Below are 15,499 nucleotides of genomic sequence, written 5' to 3'. Positions count from 1 at the left end.
TTCATGAGCCAAAAACCAAGTCTCCTCACTATAGCCAGCAATCACGTCTTCTTCGTATTTAGATGAATCCCAAAAATCATTAGGACCATTTACGGATTCCTTCTCTCCATAATTGATAGTTGTTGTTGTGCGTTGGTGCTTCGGTGGATACCAGGAAGAGGGTGAGCGCTGCGGTGGCGACGACCAGTCAGGAGGGCTGCGTTGTCGTCGGTAGGGATCTAGATCACAAGTCGACGCTGTTTCATAGCCATAAGGCGGCTGGATCAGATCTTGGTGGTGGTGTTGAGGTGTGTGTTGTCTCGGCAAGTCCCAGCAGGTAGTTGGCCAGACGATTGGGGATTCTTGAACATAGGATCTGTACTCTTGTTGCACGTGATACCAAGGTGGGTCCCAACAGGAAGGGGGTCGTGGCTGCGGCGGTTGTGTATGACGGTTGCCGAATTGAGGGTTCTGGTGGTAGGGAGTGGGCTGAAATTGATCTGCCGCGTTGAATGATGGCACATCATATGGCAATCCATTGTTGGAAAATTGCAACTCTGAGAATTGTCGTTGTTGGTACATGCTGACGGAGGATGAGAACACAATGAAAACACCAGATGATACGAGTAAACTCGTATCGAGAGATAACTGTGAGATCGCGGAGAAGATGATGGTTCGTTCGCGGGATCCTCCCGTCGAGCAGCCAACTATCGTTCAACTAGAGTTTTTGATAAAGTAAATTGCAGAGAAAAGTAAAAGACGATAAAAAGGATAAATTGTATTTCTTCAATGAATGATTTAAAAGATAACAAAGACTCCTATTTATAATACTCCCTAATAACCTAACTTAGTGATCAAGAAATATGAAAGATATGCTAAATCAATAATATATGAAATAATAGAGATATGAGAATATTCTATAGATATACTCGTATCAATTGTAATGTGGGTTTTCTATATTTTTAGTTTACATTTTTTTATTACTCCTTGTGTCCATAAAAAATAGTCTTATTTGTGGACGACACGAGTTTTAATGTGAAATTTGTAAAGTAAGAGAGAATGAGAAAATGTGGGTAAAGTAAGAGAGATATGGAGAAAAAGTAAGTAAAGTGTGTGAAAGATGAAAAAAAGTGGGTAAAGTGTGAGAGATAGACTTTCCATTTATAGAAATGAGACAATTTTTTGTGGATATCCCAAACGGTAAAATTGGACTATTTTCCATGGAGGGGGGAGTAGTAGTTTTAAAACTTATGTTTGTAATAGTAGTTTTTAATTTTAAGTTATTTTATTTTACTACCTATTTTATTATTTTTCAAATACTGAAATTATAAATAAGTTTTTCCTCCCAAAAAGAATAAAAATTATTGGAATGACATGAGTTTTAACGCACAATTGAAAAGTAAAAGGGAGATGAAAAGAAAAAGTAATTGGAGTAAGGAGAAAGAAATTACTAAAAGGAGAAGTAAACGGAGTATTTAATATTAATTGACAAAAAGAGTATATAATTTAAAATTTAAAAAAATGAAGCAGAAAATTGGGATACCATTGTGAATGTCTTAATTAGACCGGCGGACCTACACATTTGATGTTTAGGGTAGCCCTATATTTTTTAAGTCTATAACTTGTCATAGTTTCATAACCCTCTTTTTAGTTAGTTTCAGTTAGCATTGACATCCTAACTACATTGAGTGAAATCATATACAGTTGGGAATGTTGAGAGTGTTATAATACAATGTAAACAAGAGAGACCTTGCTAGCTAAGTGTTACCAAAAATCAACATGATAGACTTGTCTCATAATAGATGTCACACTTTTTTATTTTAGTTTGTCCCATAAAAAATGTCACATTTCTTCTTTTTCGAAAAAATTCTCTTACACACTAATATAAATATAACATCTCCTAAAATCTTGTGTCATTAACCAAATGTGACATATGTTAGAGCATCCGCAATGGGGCGGACGATAGGCCGCCCGATGCCTCGGGCGCGCCATCGTCCGCCCATTGTGGGTGCGCTGACGATGCCCGATGCATCGTCCGCGCTCTATAGATCGTCCGCGGACGATACGCGGACGATAGGGCATCGTCCGCGCCGTCGTCCGCCCACTGTGGGCGACGCGGACGATGGCGCGGACGATGCAACGCGATTTTGTTTTTTTTTTTTTTTAATTCTGAAAAAATTATTTATATAAATACCCCCTACCCCACCTTCATTTGTAACCTTTCCATTCACTTTTTCACACTCAAATTACACTATAAAATGGATTCCGGTGAATACCCAAGTCTGAATAGTCCGATGTTTGGGGGTGGTGCACGTTGGCCGGGTACAGACCCTGACGAATATCGGCCGTTCGACTCCAACACGCAGTATGATCCCGGATTCAGTACGGATTCGTACGGTCTGTCTGACATGGAGCCGTCTCCAACTCTATATGGCGTTTTTAATTATTTTGCATTGACATATTTGAAAACATTTAAATTAATTAACAAAACAATAGTGAAACCTATATGGCGGCCTTTAGGGTAGCTTATAGGGCGGCCTTTGGGGCGGCTTATAGGGCGCCCCACTGCAGGTGGAAGGGTAGGAGGATAAAGTGCTGACGTGGCGGGGCATAGGACGGGCTTTAGAGCATCCCTTAGGGCGCCCCCACTACTAATGCTCTAATAGAGGAAGTACTATCTAAAAAAATTAGCACACAAGCTACAGCACACAAAATTAAATGTGTCTTGAAACTAATTATATCTGGGACAATTTTTAGAGTTTGCAATAGCCGAAAAAAATCATAATTTATGAGCACACATTGCTAGAATGTCAAAACTAGCTCGGTTGGGCTAGATAGGATTCTGGCTAACATATACCACGGCCAACTTGCATCCCAGAATTATAAAAGCTCGCAACTTTAGCTACAAGTAAATGCGTCAAAAAAATTTATTGGTGTAGCATGAAATTTCGACTTTTCCCAAAGGCACTACTCTCAATATGTTATAAAATATATTGCGAGTGGAGAAAAGACTTCACTTAGTTAAACATAATTTGCTGTGAAAAGAAATAGCTGGGCTATGTTTAATAACATTTTAAATAAGTGAATAAAATATAAATAGTACTATAACATAAGCAAATTAAACCAAAAGAATGGCCATAGAAACAAAATGTGCACTAATTTAGAAAAAATACCCCGAAATGACTAATATGCACTATTTTCACAGCACATGAATCATACGTTGAGATAACACAAGATGAGCTTTAAGATAGAGATGGACTTTAAGTGCCTACCAAACAGTCAAATAAGCGCATATAACTCATATATCTTGGCTATGGCCTTATCTAGGATACCAAACAAGCACTAAATATACGATTTAGTTCTGGAAATCAAATTACAGTCCACATACAACACGAGCTATTTTTGCAAAATTTACAAGTTGTGATAGATAGAACAGAAAGAAAAGATGTACAAATTGGAGCCAATCTCCGAAAATGAAGATGCTAGATCAGATTTAAGACCATTCTGTATATCCTTGAAAAATAGGCTCCTATCCCCTTACAACAAATCATAAAGTCTTCATGCCATGGCATATAACATACTACTCCAAGCTGTTTCACACAGATAAGATGCAGCATGTTCTCTATCACCGCAGAATCACGAATTTCCTTTTCTTCTTATTTTTCGGGTGAGCTGGGGGTTTCGGTTTCTACTTGGAAGATCATCTTTTCAAGATGGTTATCCCTACCTTGCGCTAGCTTTTCGATTCATCAAGTCATGGTAGTACAGCAGAACGCACATAGGTTGACCGAAGATGCAGAAGAAGAACCAGAACATCATATTGCCCACCTAGTGGAGAAAAAAAATTACCAAGAGCACAGCAAAAGGAAGCATACACGGCAAAAATGTCTGTAGCTATTTACGAATTATTGAAGTATTTTGTGATCAGTAAAACATATAATTTGATACAAACAAATCTTTTCACATGTACACCCTCCTATAGATTATTTATCCGAGACCAAGCTGCCGCTACTTATGTTAAATAGACCGCTCCGTGCTAATAGACTTCTTCCAAACTATGTGCAGGAAATAAACCTTATACAAGACCAAAACCAGGAAGCTAGGGATAGGATGATTAAGTTAGTTAATCAATCAAAGTAAATGGTAGATTAACCTATTTTATTTTCTATCTATTTATCCAATCACTCAAAAGTAAACGCCCAAGTTAACGCCTAATGTGCTACTAATGACTACATTTTTATGCCTTGATTTTTTCCTTTTTATTTTGGGAGGGGGGGGGGGGGAATTCATAAGGTCAAGTCAGTCACTGTGAAAGTGATAAGAGAATAATTGAACAGAAGTGGTAAATGTGATAGGAAAGAGGAAACCAACCATTGAGTTTTTAAATTTATCTTTCAAGTGACTTGTCACGATTACAAGAGGAACCTGTTCAAATGCAAAGTTAAGGACAGATTAGAATTTATCTTTCAAGTAATTTGTAGCATTAATAAGAGTTAAAATGTAAAGCCTAAGGTGACAAACAATTGACAAGGAATAATATCATTGCAGCAATTCTGCCATGTTTTTTTTTGGATGATGATGGAATCCATCAATTTTCATCTGCTTTCTCCTTTTACTTTTCTCATTTAAAAATTCAGCACGATATGTAAGTTGATTCATTTTGCGGAATGCCAATCGACATTGAAAGCTGCTGATTCCATGCGTTCCTTGGTTATATCAAAATATAATATTAGTTTTATAAAAAAAAATTATTAGCTGAGCATTTTCCTGGATCTGATGTTAAACAAATAATCCAAGTTGAATTTTTGGTCCTGATCGGCCATATTGCCTTTGCAGAGTCTCTTTTGATTTTGTGCTACTACATTACAATCATAGCAGTCACTATATGCAGGGAAAGCTGGTGATGTAACAATTAGATAGAATCATGTCCATTGCCCTATTGGACATTTTGCCTCTAAAGGCAAGCCTCTTCAAATCAATAAGTTGTTTTTTCTAAAGCTCACAAAATATCTTCAAAGAACGGTGCCATGTCTTCTTGGATAATGAGATTTACAGAGTATAAAATTTCGTACCTGGAGCATGATACCAGAGAATGCCCAAAACTTGAATATGTGACAAGGGACAGCAATGCACAACTGTTTGGCACATATAATCCATGGTTATATATCTAACTGCTAGCTTTACTAAGTTCCATAAATCTTATAAACCATGATAAGGTCATCACACCTCATGGAAAATTGCAGAAACAAGAAATGCAATCAAAACTGCCACCATCTGCATCAGAAACTGAGGGGTCATTTAAAGATAAACAAAGGAGACACAAGTAAATGGTGATGTGCTTCACATAGTTTACTTGCACCTGGATGGTTTGATCTAGTGATCAATTGCTAACTCATCATTTAATTGCTAACTACAACTAATTTAAGACCATAAAATTTTAGAAATCTTGTGGTCTAAATTTTGCCATGTGTAATTTTCGTTTTTATTAATTAAATCGAAAAAGATAAAAAAAACTACCAAATTAGGGTTTTGGATGAAAATGTCAATATAGTGTTTCGAAAATATAACACAATGCTTTGAGAATGTTAGCACATTGCTTATATTGACATTCTACATGTGTTATATTGACATATTTTATATACTATGTTGACATTTGTTGCTGTACGAAAAAATTGAAAATTTTCGATTTTTTTTTCAAATTTTGACATCGGAACATATGCAAGTGAGATCTCGTTAGAATCCATATGAAATTATCTTTAATTTGATATATGTTGTGCGAAATCATAATTTAAATCGAGAAAGTTATATGCATTTTAAAGTTATGAGATATTTTTCAAAAGTTAGTTATAACTAATTTATTGTAAATTGACCTTAATACCCTTATTGACTTTTTTTGTTGATCGTATTGACATTACGGGGCTGATGATCTAGGCCCTTGATTTGAATATCTAATGACTATTATTTAATTTGTAGTTAGCAATTAAGTATTGAGTTAGCAATATAACACTCCCCCATATATATATATATATATATATGGATGTGATCATATGATAACCCATATTTATGGTGATAACCTAATAACCTACCATTCTATGGACGAAATATATCATTTTGTAAAATAGAATATCATTTTATGGATTAAAAGTATCATTCTATGCATGCTGAAAAAATATCATTTTTAGTAAAAATGATATTTTTGACCCATAAAATGATAGATTATTAGGTTATCACCATGAATATGGTTATCATTTTAACGCACCCATATATATATCAAAACCAAATCTTATATAAAAACTAAGGTCAAATGCGGTCCATTAGATTAAAAAATGGATGGTGTAGATGTAATTTATTTTATGTTCCTTATATATAAAAGAATCCCGCCGGGTAAAAAAGTCAGACAAACATTTAACTCACCATATAGAATTTCGAAAATACACAAATTTGAAGTTAAGTAGTTAACTCATTTTATACATTGTACTTGGGTTATTATACAACTGCAACCGGCTTCATTATAAGCAAGTTGTTGGAATATGACAGTTGTCTTTCATCATTGCGACGAAAACACTTAAATATTACTCCCTCCATCCCAAGTTGGTTGTGTTGTTTCTTTTGGCCACGAGATTTAAGAAAGTGGTGTTAAAAGGTTAAGATGGAGAGAGAATAAAGTTTTTTGATTAAAAAATAAATGAGTCAACTAACATGAAAGATTTAAGTGTTAAAAGGGATGGATAGAGGTCGTTCGAACCTATAACAAAATTCTAGTATCAAGTATTCTCACAAACATAAACACTGTTTCAATTAGATAGCAGTTGAAGCTGATGACCCTTGAGTCTCAGTTAGAGCTTAACTCAGGCACACTAGAAAAGCATAATAAACTAACTAGAAGTTGCTGCACCAGTGATGTCAAAGTGCATATATATGTTTACATGTATAAACACATAAAAGAGGACGATCATGCATATAGATAGGATAATTTGGTGTTGAAGAATAAGGAAGCACCGGGAAACTAACTGCCTATAGCCAATAAATCTATACAAGCATTCATAGGAAGTTGATTTAACTAACAAACAAATTATAACAGAATACCTTTGGCAATCCATTTTGTAAGCATGGGCAATATATATGTCGAACCATCCATTTATGAACAGGCTGTGATGAACAAAAGATAAGAAAGTGTACAACAGAAGATAGTAACTACAAGAAAGCAGTAGAACTAAGAAATGGCAGCAGAAATCACATAGTTATGTGCCATATGATGCTCCAATGTATTTATCCCAAAATAGAAACTAATGCCTACTCGTAAATACTACTAGTTTATAATTGTGAGAACAGAAAATCAATAAGTGATAATCCAGCTAGCCCAATAAAAATTGCAAAAAATACACAGTGAAAGAACATTTTTTGAATGGAAATAAGAACGTAAGGCTCATTCCATGCATCACACTCCAGCTTTCATATTTCCCCTCCCACCACCAAATTCTAACACAACCATGTCACAATAGTTGTTTGATATGCAAGCACTCAGTATAATGATGAGAATGCGCATTGTGAGGTGATGTTCAGCACAAGAGTTAGTTCAACATGTCAAATTGCTCAAACCTCTAAGGATGAATTCGGTCAATGAGTTCAATATTCCCCAACAATATAAAACAGATCTGAAAAACTAAAAAGCTCACCATATTCCACATTCTCCAATACTGACAACAACAGCAACATTGTCCAATCAATACATAGTAAGAACATACAAAAAATTGTCAGTCATGTTTATGTTCTAATAAAGAAAATAGCACATAGACAATAGAAAAGGGTAGTATTCTACCTCCTCAACTGTCTTTGCATTCCACCAATCCTTATAAAACTCACGGTCCCCAAAGCATAAAAGTTCAGCAAGTATATTTAGCCTATACCATAGCACTGCATGTAAGTATATGATCAGAGCAATGCAGCTACAAGGACAAGCTAAATTTAAGTGGTAAACCTAGTTTCTCATCATATAGAGGCTACAAAACTTAGAGAGAGAAATATTCTATGAACTGTATCGGTGCTACCAATATTATTGATAAGGTATTTAAAACAAGCTCCAGCCAAACTACCTCCACAAAGAGGCATGCAAAAGAGAACCGACTCTTCAGCTTATCCAAATAAATATCAAGTGTCCTAGGAAAATCTGGTGAAAAGAAGTTGAATGTATATCTATCCATGACTAGTAAACACCCCAAATTGAGTCTTGGAACTGGTTGATAGGGATTTCTAATTCAGTGAGAACATTTGTGGTCCTTTTCGGTGGCTTAAAATTTCATCGTTTCATATACTTCAGGGAGATACATGCTCTAGAAACCATGTTAGTCATATTATGACGAGTTATTCAGAAACTTCTCAGCTTTCAGCCAGTATACATGGTTATTACGTAAAGAGTAGCAATATCTAAATGAACAGAATTCACAAGCAGAAAAGACAGCCATATAAATGCTACCATAATACTTCCTGAACCAAAGTAAGTAGATTAACCTATCATAGTAATTTGACGTGAAAGTATTCAATAAACTTTAGGAACAAAGAACATACCAGAGGTGGAAAAAACAATAAAACATGCAGAGCCACACGTATAGATTTGGAACTGAAAGCTTCAAGACTCTCTCAATGGCATACAAAAGATTTCCTTTCAGGGGATGTTGAGAATTTTGAACAATCGGGTTTATATACTGCATTATAGAGCAAACCTTATAAAGCCATGTCACACAGTTATATAAGTTGAATGATCTCAATTTGAAGAGGAAGAAAAGGAAATTACCTGTTCAATAATAAATCCCATAAATCCTGTAAATATTATCAGCTTAATGAGTTGCCTTACAACCCAACCCTTCCGAATGCATGATGTTTGAGGGTAGCTTGGCTACAACAACAGAACTTCACTTAATCACTATCACATAAGCATAAACACTTACAGTGGAGGTTCTACAGCTGCTAAGGACCTGTGCATTAAACAGTCCATAAAATTAAAATAATTTACTATTAGGTAACTGAGAATGGTGTTTTCTTCTATGTAGCTACTTGACATTACAGATACCAATGTTTGTACCCTCTGCAGAATATGATTCCAAATGAATTTATTCATCACGGTGAATGAGTATGCACTACCAAGATTGGATATACAATCTTGAAAAAGCACCCCATCCAGGAAACCAAGGCGTTAAACTAAAAATGATTGAAGAGTGAGTGTGATGTCTCTGTTGATGAATTGCAAGAGCAAGTATACCTGGTAACACAATGTAGGAGCAACCATGAAGTACACCAGACTCTTAAAGCTAACATCATATGAGTAGTCGAGGTTCCAGTATCTAGATACAGCTTCCCACTGACATCATACAGTAAACTTGTTATGAGAAAATATTCAAGCATGGCTCCCTCTTTAAGAAAGGATTCAAGTAAAAGTTGCTACTGCATTCATGCTTGTTTAATACAATCCTGATGTAAACATTTTTGAGGACTACTATCCCAATAAAGGTATTAATAGGTAATGGGAATATTTGTGACAGGATACACCGAGAGATAACAGAAACATCCGTTCTCATTACCTTATCAAGTGATTTTGCTAGTACTCTCAAATCATAATTTGTATGCGCATATGAAACCAGCTTCAACCATACAATGCAAGCAAAGAGCATCAACGTAACACCTGACAGAACAGCAGAATCACACCTGTGCAGCAATTGAATCAGGATATTCACATCAGGATTGTACTTTACACCAGTTCAACTGAGATCCTTTGTCCCTACAGAATTGCTTAAAACTAATGTTTTAATGATCCCCCCCCCCTCTGTAACAATCATGCAGGAACTCTATCCATTTGTGTGTCTTACTACTTGCAATCAACAAGCAAAAGAATCTGATGAAATGAAATGTCTGTTAAAACATTCACTATCCCAACTTCATACTGTTCGTAAGATTATGCAAACGGTAAACTCTAACATACACATAATAGGTATAGGGTGAATGATGAAGCACGTATAGCACCCCATCCATTGGTTGTAAATTGTAATACCAACCCACAACGCTTAAAAGGTCACGTCATGATAGTAAATTAGCAATACATGAAGTAAGAAACTAGCATTTAATTTATCATGTCAAAATGTCAGGAGCACCCTCCACTTCTCAACTCATACTCAGATCATCTTAATGGGTTTCTGGGCAATTAAATTACCTAAACGTGGACTAAATGACCCATCTATTCAAATTCACTTTTGATAAATCATCGGTCACAGTATTAATTTGTTTATTCACCAGTTTGAAGAGTGAATTGCAAAACAGATTCATCATAGATGTCCAATTTCAATGATATTCTCCTCTCTAGTCAAATCTAAGAGGAAATTGATGGGAACATTTTAATATTTTTCTTATACATATTAGCCGGGTCTTTTGGCCACCGTCGAAGAAGAATTTTAAACAAGATGATTCTTGAACTAGGTTAAAGGATCAGCATACTGATGATAAGAAAAACCACTTAAAATTCTGCATGTATTAGAACACATTAGTGTCTGAAATAAGGAATGATAATTACAACTTCCACCTTGAAATATCATCAAACAATACCAAATTGATTTGTGAGTTAATGAGTAACTAAAGCAAGTTCAAACATTGCAGATGTATATATGTTTGTAGAATATATAATATGAACCTTGAAAAACAATCTCAGGAGCTAATTTGGTAATTCCCTCATTTTAGATGAATATTCAACTTCTGTTGTAGTAAAAAAGACATACCTAAGAATGACAACAACTGGAAACAAGATCGCTGTTGTTGTAATTATTACATGTAGAAAAACTGCAACCTGCAACAGAATAAATTCAACTAGTACTATATTCTTAATTATTATCTTCATGGACCATTAAGCACAATAGCCAATAATGCAAGTTAAGCTCACACTAAGTCACACTTATCACATAAGGTCAACTAACAATAATGTGAAAAACACTATAAAATGGATAAATGTCCATAGGGTTAACCCTAAACCCTGAACCCTTAAGTGGACTATATCATAATTCAACGAGACATACTATTCCACCTTGAAACCTTTACAATGGATACCACACATCAACCCATATTAAACTTTGCGCAACTTTAGCCCAAGAAGAGTTGTTGCAATAGTAGCCAAGCTAATTAATTGAAGAGTAAAACACACATTATCAGCAAAAAGCAACTAAAAAACATATATAACGTTTTCAACTGTAGCAAAACAACTTTCTCAGGGTGACAGATTGCAATAATACTACTGTAACTCAACTGTAAGTTTTTTATGGTATTATATACAGTAAAGCAAAGAACTGCTACGGAGATGCAACATTCAGGCGGAAAATTGTGTCCATTTAAATTTCATTTGTGTGCAAATGAACAAATACTCACTTATTTTAATGATGATTCAAGGATGAATCTCCACGCATCTTACTTAGTATTGAAAGGAAAGTAGGTATACACAAACTAATCTACAAGAGAACCCCAAACAATAAAATGGGAGAATGAAGAAGGAACTGATATCTACTTACCCATTCATATATATACTTTAGTTTCACCAACTTCTCAACAAGAAATGCACCAAGTGCAAAAACTGGTAGACAAAGACTGCAAAAACAATGTAAGAAAGCTACCGTTAAGATAATCTCTTATATAAATCCTCCCAAATTTTAATAAAAGGGTTGAAAATGTAGTTACCAACACATTAACAATGGCCAGTCACTAAGTGATGTCGAACTAAACCAAAATCCTGCTTTGATTAGCCAACCGTACTGGATAAAGACAGTATAAGACAATAGAGATAAAACAAAATCAATTAAGAAGTAGCAAGTACATACTTAGTTACCTAACAAAAACTAGGGTGAATATATAATGTAAAAGTTTTATGAAGATGCATCAATTATTACTAGAGCACTAGCTAGCAGACATGTAATAACTCAAAGCACTAGTATTCATTTGGGAAAAAACTGGCCTTGTGTGAAAGACGCACCTTCATCAAATTCTCAATTATAAGTCTGCTATTTACAGCAACAAGCACCACTATACATAGGTTGAATAGACCAGCATGGCTCTGCAAGAGGACAAATAAATGATTATTAAAAACCAAGTAGTTCCCGTCCAATTGTTCCAAAATGATAAACATCTCTCTCCAACATTTGTGGTTAGGGAAGTTGAAATTTAAAATCACACACTGCATAATGCTTTATGTAATAATTTAACTGAATATACTAGGCCTCATTTTCTGAGTTGGGTCAAATAAGCATTTACAAGAACGACAAACAATAGTTATTAGCCCAATTTAATTTCGTGTGCGTTTGAAATTACCAATGCTGCTGAATCAGATTTAAGAATTATACTTTTTTTGAAATACACCACACATTCGAATATATTATCAGAGATGATAAAACATGTGCATGCCAAAGAGACGTAGCACGACTTTATTGGGATTGATGTAAATGATCGTAGAACCAATTTGATTCAACTGCACAACATGAAAGCTTCCCTAGTGAGAAATTACAATTATTAAGATAGCAGAAAATACTCTTCAACAGTAGCAGTCTTTCCAACTCAATCAAAGAAATAAGGAACTACATACAAACAGCAAAAGTCTAGAAGCTTGTTACTTTTAACAATTTCCTGTTTTTCACTTTCAACCACAACAAGATCTGCACCCTCAATACCCATAGGAACGAATATGAAGAACTATCCACGCATAAAAAGGAAGAAAGCCGCAACCTAGAAACACCAAAATCAAAGCATTTCACCAAGTTTCTGGTCTAAAACTGAACAGTTCAATTGAGATTATCACAAGTTGTATTATACTGGCACAAGTTCTATTTACGGGTTAATGGAAATGAAGCATAAAAGCAATTGAAAGAAAGAAAAGTCCTCACCCAACCTAGAGTTGGACTTTTTTGCTGGATTCTACATACAGGACGGCTAAAAAAATTGAAGAGCTCAATCCAAAATTTCTTAAGGTAGTTCTCTCATTAGGCAAACATAATCAAAAGTTCAACCATAAAAAAATCACATGCATGCGACTGTTGTTAAATTTATTCTTATGATTCTTCAGATCAGTTATCCCAGCAAATTAATAGCAACAAGCATGTTACTGATCTTCGATCCTTATTAGCACTACAGTAATTAGGCAAAAAACTAATAGAATAGCAGCAGATTATAAGCAAACAGACAGTGGTTATAACTTATAAATGACGGAATAGCAATAATTTATGAATTCACCTTCATATATATTCCAGTGAAAAAATATTAAGCTCGGAGTTGAGGAAACCTAAAAATTTTCATGCAACGCCATATGACTGACCTCAAAGAAGTTTAAGCTACCTGTTTAAATATAGCGTCGGAGCTGAGAGGACTCTCCTTATTTTTGCGGTGTGTAGGCGCCGCTGCTCTGAATGTCAATTTGACAGCCATGGCGTCCGTTCCGTCGACATTACTACTCACTTCATTCTCCTTAGCTGTATTCTCCTCATCCTCGTTACCATAGCTCAAATCAGCATCGCGACGGTCATTGATTGCGCTCTCAGCCTCCGGAGAGCTGGAATCGGAGGGCGGAACAGAGAGCGCAGTCGGTCTCCGTCGAAGAGTGGCGTGGTGTGCGCCGCCATCGTCGGAGCTGGACGACGTCGCGCCGATGATCTCCGGCGAGCCTAAGATCGCCATCGCGCGGAAAATTGATAAACGAAAAACAAGTACAAATTCAGAGAAAAAATCGGTTCAAGAGATTTAAATTAATTTTTCTGAAGAGAGATGAAATAAAAATAAGGCGGTTTTAATATGTTGAATGTTCATCCATACTTTGATTTGTGACTATGGTGACGTATCTTAGTGTTTAGAGCATCCGCAATGGAACGGATGTCCCGGCGGACATCCCGACGGACTTTCCAAAAACACCTCTTGTCACGTCATAAGGACATCCCACTACACTGCCACGTCATAAAGACATCCCATTAGACAATGGCGGACATCCACAAAAAAACAATAAAAAATCGAGACGTCAGTCGTGTCAACGCAATGGCGGACGTCCCGACAGACATCCCGACGGACGTCCCGAAAAGCCGCGGAACTCTGGTGTCCGCAACGGACGTCCGTATCTGCATGCTGCCTAATGGCGGACGTCCCGCGTGGACGTCTGGCATGCCAGTCCAACGTCCGCCGGGACATCTACCATTGTGAATGCTCTTACGGCTCGGTAGCAGCACCTTCGGAAGATGCTGAATTTGGCACCATTTGTACATATTTATTTGTGGAATATTATAATGTCTTCCAATAGTAATAAGGTCCAATATTTTTAGATCAAATTGATGCGTGCAAAAATAGTTGGTATTATCGTTTCATTGCGCGTAATAAATCACAATCGGAATTAGTCAAATTAGCCTGTTTGGTTTTGTAATATTTCACGTAATAAATAGACGTAGTATTGGTTGTTCATCTATTTGATTGAAATATAAGTATGTATCTCATTTACCTTAGTTAGTAAATTGAAAGTGTAGTTGGGCAAATGAACGAGTAATAATATAACAAATATTTGGACCATTACACCTATCGCCTATTGATTTTAAGTATTCATTAATTTCTATAATGGTATTAGAGCATAGGAGTGAGCAAAACAACTAAAATCGAATATCTGATCCGAACTAAATTCAAATTTAAAATTCGATTCAATTTTTTTATGATTCTGTTTAAATTTTTGGGTAATTTTGGTTTTTCGGATCGAAAAAAATTGAAAATTTGAATATTCAAAAAACCGAATTTTCTTTTAATACTCTGTATTATATAATATACGTAGGTTTTATAAAGAATGTAACTTTTTAGCAATTGGGTGATAATATATTTTTTGTGTTAATTTTGGAAAATTAATTTTTGGAATTTTGTTTTTTTTATTAGATTTTTTTGGATATAATGTGCGATTTCGGTTTTTCGGGTTTGGTTTTTTTGATATCTTTATAAAAATTTGATTTTTCGGATTGATTTTTTGGTTAGCTTAGTTTGGTTCGATTTTCATTGTCACAAAATTTTAATTTTTCAATTCAGTTCAATTTGATCAAAAAAACCGAACCAAAAATTGAATATTCACCCTATTAGAGCGGATCTGCGACTGTGGAGTAAAAAATTTGAATAATATAAGTACTCCCCAAATTGATCATTGTAACGATCAAGTTGATGAACACATTATAGGCTTGTATATATGACAACCTAAGACAATTTAAATATTTGATAGTGAAACCTAAACACTAGCTATATATGTTAGTTTCTGAATTGTGTGGTGTCTTATTCATAAATTAAATATACCTATAGAACGCTTATGGATAATATCGAAAACGACTTGAACAACATAGCTTATGCATATTAAATACAACACATGAATGCAACACATGGTTGTTTTTTCTATCTAACTATGCTATTCAATTATATCAAGCAATATGTGTATCATAGAATAGGGGTGGACAGTGGCGGACACAGGAAGAGGGGACAAGGGGCTTAAGCCCCTGCC

General features: G+C 35.3%; 1 protein-coding gene across 1 annotated transcript; it reads right to left on the bottom strand.

Annotated features, from left to right (window-relative positions):
- Positions 1–3,308: 3,308 nt before the first annotated feature.
- Positions 3,309–13,790, bottom strand: LOC121746744 (diacylglycerol O-acyltransferase 1A-like). The gene is made up of 16 exons (XM_042140668.1): positions 13,330–13,790; positions 11,978–12,058; positions 11,686–11,759; positions 11,520–11,595; positions 10,740–10,807; positions 9,555–9,678; positions 9,236–9,334; positions 8,771–8,872; positions 8,545–8,681; positions 7,799–7,880; positions 7,656–7,676; positions 7,066–7,128; positions 5,206–5,253; positions 5,052–5,114; positions 4,351–4,404; positions 3,309–3,807 (listed from the first exon to the last, which is right to left on the bottom strand). Exons 1-16 carry the CDS (start codon positions 13,666–13,668, stop codon positions 3,703–3,705), a joined length of 1,536 nt encoding a protein of 511 aa, XP_041996602.1. The 5' UTR covers positions 13,669–13,790; the 3' UTR covers positions 3,309–3,702.
- Positions 13,791–15,499: the final 1,709 nt, after the last annotated feature.

This window comes from Salvia splendens, chromosome 9, assembly GCF_004379255.2.
Source record: "Salvia splendens isolate huo1 chromosome 9, SspV2, whole genome shotgun sequence".
Classification (NCBI taxonomy): domain Eukaryota; kingdom Viridiplantae; phylum Streptophyta; class Magnoliopsida; order Lamiales; family Lamiaceae; genus Salvia; species Salvia splendens.
This window is presented reverse-complemented; position numbering and strand designations above follow the sequence as displayed.